The sequence below is a fragment of the Malurus melanocephalus genome, unplaced genomic scaffold, assembly GCF_030028575.1.
Source record: "Malurus melanocephalus ecotype Western Australia unplaced genomic scaffold, MMel_1.1 scaffold_660, whole genome shotgun sequence".
In the NCBI taxonomy this organism is placed as follows: Eukaryota; Metazoa; Chordata; class Aves; order Passeriformes; family Maluridae; genus Malurus; species Malurus melanocephalus.
The window spans coordinates 187,276-190,177 of NW_026623892.1; the positions used below are offsets into that span (position 1 = coordinate 187,276).

Here is a 2,902-nt window from a genome sequence, read left to right on the forward strand (position 1 = left end):
CGGGCCGCGCTAGGCCGCCTCGGCCGCTGCCGTTCCGAGCTCCACCGCCGGCTCCGGTAACCGCTGCCGGGGGGAACCGGGTCCGCACCGAGCCCTCCCCTCCGGCCCCGCMGTGTCCCCGGGGGATGCGCAGCAACAGGTCCCCGGAGCCTCCGCCGGCCGCCGCGGCCCCTCCGCGCCCCGCGATCCCCCGGGATTCGTTTTTCCTCGGCCAATTTTCCGCTGGAGACGCGCCCCGGGCCGGAGCGTGGGGCCCCCGCACCGACCCCCGCGGGGATCCTGCCCCGGCCGGCACGGCCCGGTCCTGCCCCGCCGCGGCTCCCCCGCGRTACCGAATATTCCAGGCACCCGTGMCAGGGATGCTCTGGGCGCTCCGCCGGTCCGAACAAAAGGGCGGCAGCGACCCGCGGGTCCCCGCGGCCACGGGCACGGGCCCGGCCGCTTCCCGCAGCGCCCGAGAGCGGCGGGCGGCCCCGGTACCGGCCCCGCGGTACCACTCGGAGCACCCGCGGGGCGGTTCCGCTGGAAGCTCCGGGGCTGAGCGTGGGCAGCGCGGCCCGGCCCCACGCGAGTCCGCGCAGCCCGGAGCCCGGGGGAACGAACGGGCCCGAGGGGCCGGGCTTTCGTTGGCATCGCGGCTTCCCGTGGGATGCCGAACGGGAACAAGATCGCGTTCGGAGCAAGTTAAATSCGGGTTTCAATATTTTAATCTAAAAACTTGGAGGCTGCTCGCGGATCTCCCGTGGCTGGGAGAGCCCGGGCAGCCGCCCATCACCGCCGGGCGCAGCCTCCCCGCCAGCCCGCGTCCACCCGCGACCGCGGGCCGCTCCGCGCGTACCGACCCCGACGGGGGAAGGGGAGGAAAGGGAAAGGGAACGGGAGAAGGGGGAGCCCGCGGTGCCGCCGTTACCGTCGCTGAGCTTGGGGGTGGCCGCCTCGGCCGCTCTCTCGGCGGCGGCGTCGGGCTCCCGCGGCGGGGAGCGCCCGGCCGGCCGCACCGCGGGGCTGCCCGTGTCCTCCCGGCCCGGCTCCGCCGCCGCCCCGCCGGGCTCCCGCGGGCCGCCGCCGCCGCGCAGGGGCCCGCTCTCCAGCACCTCGCGGTAGGTGATCAGCTCCTTCTTCTCCTTGGCTTTGGGATCAAACGACTTGGAGACAAACGCCGTCAGCTCCTCCATGGCTCAGGGGCGCGCTGCCCCGGCTCCCCGGGCGGGCATCCACGGGGCGGGGAGGCGGCGGCGGCGCCCCGGGCCGTGCCGAGCCGGGCCGGGCCGTGCCGCCCGACGTGCAGGGCTCCCGGGGTCTGATAGCGACGCCGCGATTGAAGTGGCACTATTTATACTTTGCAAAGCCGGCCCCTTGTTCCCGGCGAATTACCTCCCCTCGGAGCTCTGAATGGACCCCTTCCTTCCTCCCTTCCTTCCTCCCGTCCTTCCCGGTCGCCCGCCCGCCGCGGGGCACTGCGACCACGACACCGCCCGCCCGCCGCGCGCTGCGCCCTAATTAATTTAATTAAGAGCGGGACCGTGCGCGAGGTCCCGGGCGAACGCGACGCGGAGAGGGGCCGGGGCGGCGGGGGAGTGGCCACCGGGACGCGCGGGGGGGCGGCGGGGGGCGCGCAGGCTCCGCGCACCGCCCCGCGTGGGTCGGGTCAGCCCCTCAGCCCGCGGGCACGGCGAACCGGAGCGGCCCCGCCGCGGCCCCGGCCCCGCGGGAGCCGCTAAAGTTCCTCGGTGGGCGCCCGAATGCCCCGAAGAAGCGAGGGGAAAATTGACAGCGAGAAACGCGGCCGCGTCGGGAGCGGGCGCGCATCGAGGCATCGGATTCGAGCCAAACACGGCAAGATCGCTAATATTGTTTTCCCTTTGTTTTTTTTTAAATCCCATCACTGAGCACTTTTGTTGACGGAACTCGTCTCTCTTCCACCTTTTCTAAATTCTAATAAATTATTCAGRATTGTTTAACTCTTGCCTGTGTATCGATTTTTCATTGACCTTTGGGGCGATGACTTCACATAACGGAGCRTTTATTTACCGGGGCGGGCTCGGTCTCGGGGATGGAATCAGCGTTTATTCAGAGCCGTTTCCACGCCACCCCGCCGCGACCGGCAGYKGCTCCCGGTGCCCCCGGGCACGGGRACGCGCGGGTCGCACCGCCCGTGAGCCGCTCCCGCGGGGCGTTTTCGATCCCGGGGGCACCAGACTCCGGGGGAATCGGTGTGACCGACCCCGCCGCGGCTGCCGGCCGTGTGGGTGACCCTCATCGGTCCCTCCGCCCTTACATTTCGTTTATCGCCACGCGCGTTTCGCGATTCCCGTGGCAGGGAGCGCGTGCTCGGGAGCTAGAGTTAAACGGACCAAATTCGGTAAAAGCCAGAATCGAGCGAAGCGATGAAATCGTTTTGTTGTATTTCTGGTCGTTGCCCGGCGGAGGCTCCGCTCGGCCCGGCGGGTCCCGGCTCGGTCTGTGCCCGCCCGCGCCTGGAGCGCTCTGTCCCGCGGGCACGGCCGCGGTGCCCACGCCGCGCGTGGAGCGCTGCCCCTCCGCCCGCGGRRGCGGCTCTCGGTGCCAGAAAACACCGAACCTGCTTCATCTCGGCGAGATGGAACGAAATCCCCTCCGTGCCGCTGTCCCCGCGCGGGGGACACGGAGCGCGGCGGGACACGCGGTGCGCCCGGGGGTCATCGCGTCGGTCCCCGTGTTGGGACCGTGCAGACAGCGCTCCGTGAGCCCCGCATCCCCCGTGGGCAGCGGGACCCCGACCCCTGGATCATCCACGCTCCCCTCCGGCGTGTCACGGGGTGCGTCCGTGGATCATAGCGGTGGTCCCCGTGTTGGGACCGTGCAGACAGCGCTCCGTGAGCCCCGCATCCCCCGTGACAGCGGGATCCCGACCCCTGGATCA

At 71.3% G+C, this 2,902-nt stretch overlaps 1 protein-coding gene across 1 annotated transcript in view; it reads right to left on the minus strand.

Annotated features, from left to right (window-relative positions):
* SHOX2 (SHOX homeobox 2) overlaps positions 1-1,563 on the minus strand; it is a 59,377-nt gene extending 57,814 nt beyond the window's left edge. The window contains 2 exon segments of the mRNA XM_057383799.1: positions 11-537; positions 719-1,563. Of these exon segments, the coding sequence (XP_057239782.1) occupies positions 11-537; positions 719-1,175 (984 nt within the window). The 5' untranslated portion in view covers positions 1,176-1,563.
* Between the last annotated feature and the right edge of the window lie 1,339 nt (positions 1,564-2,902).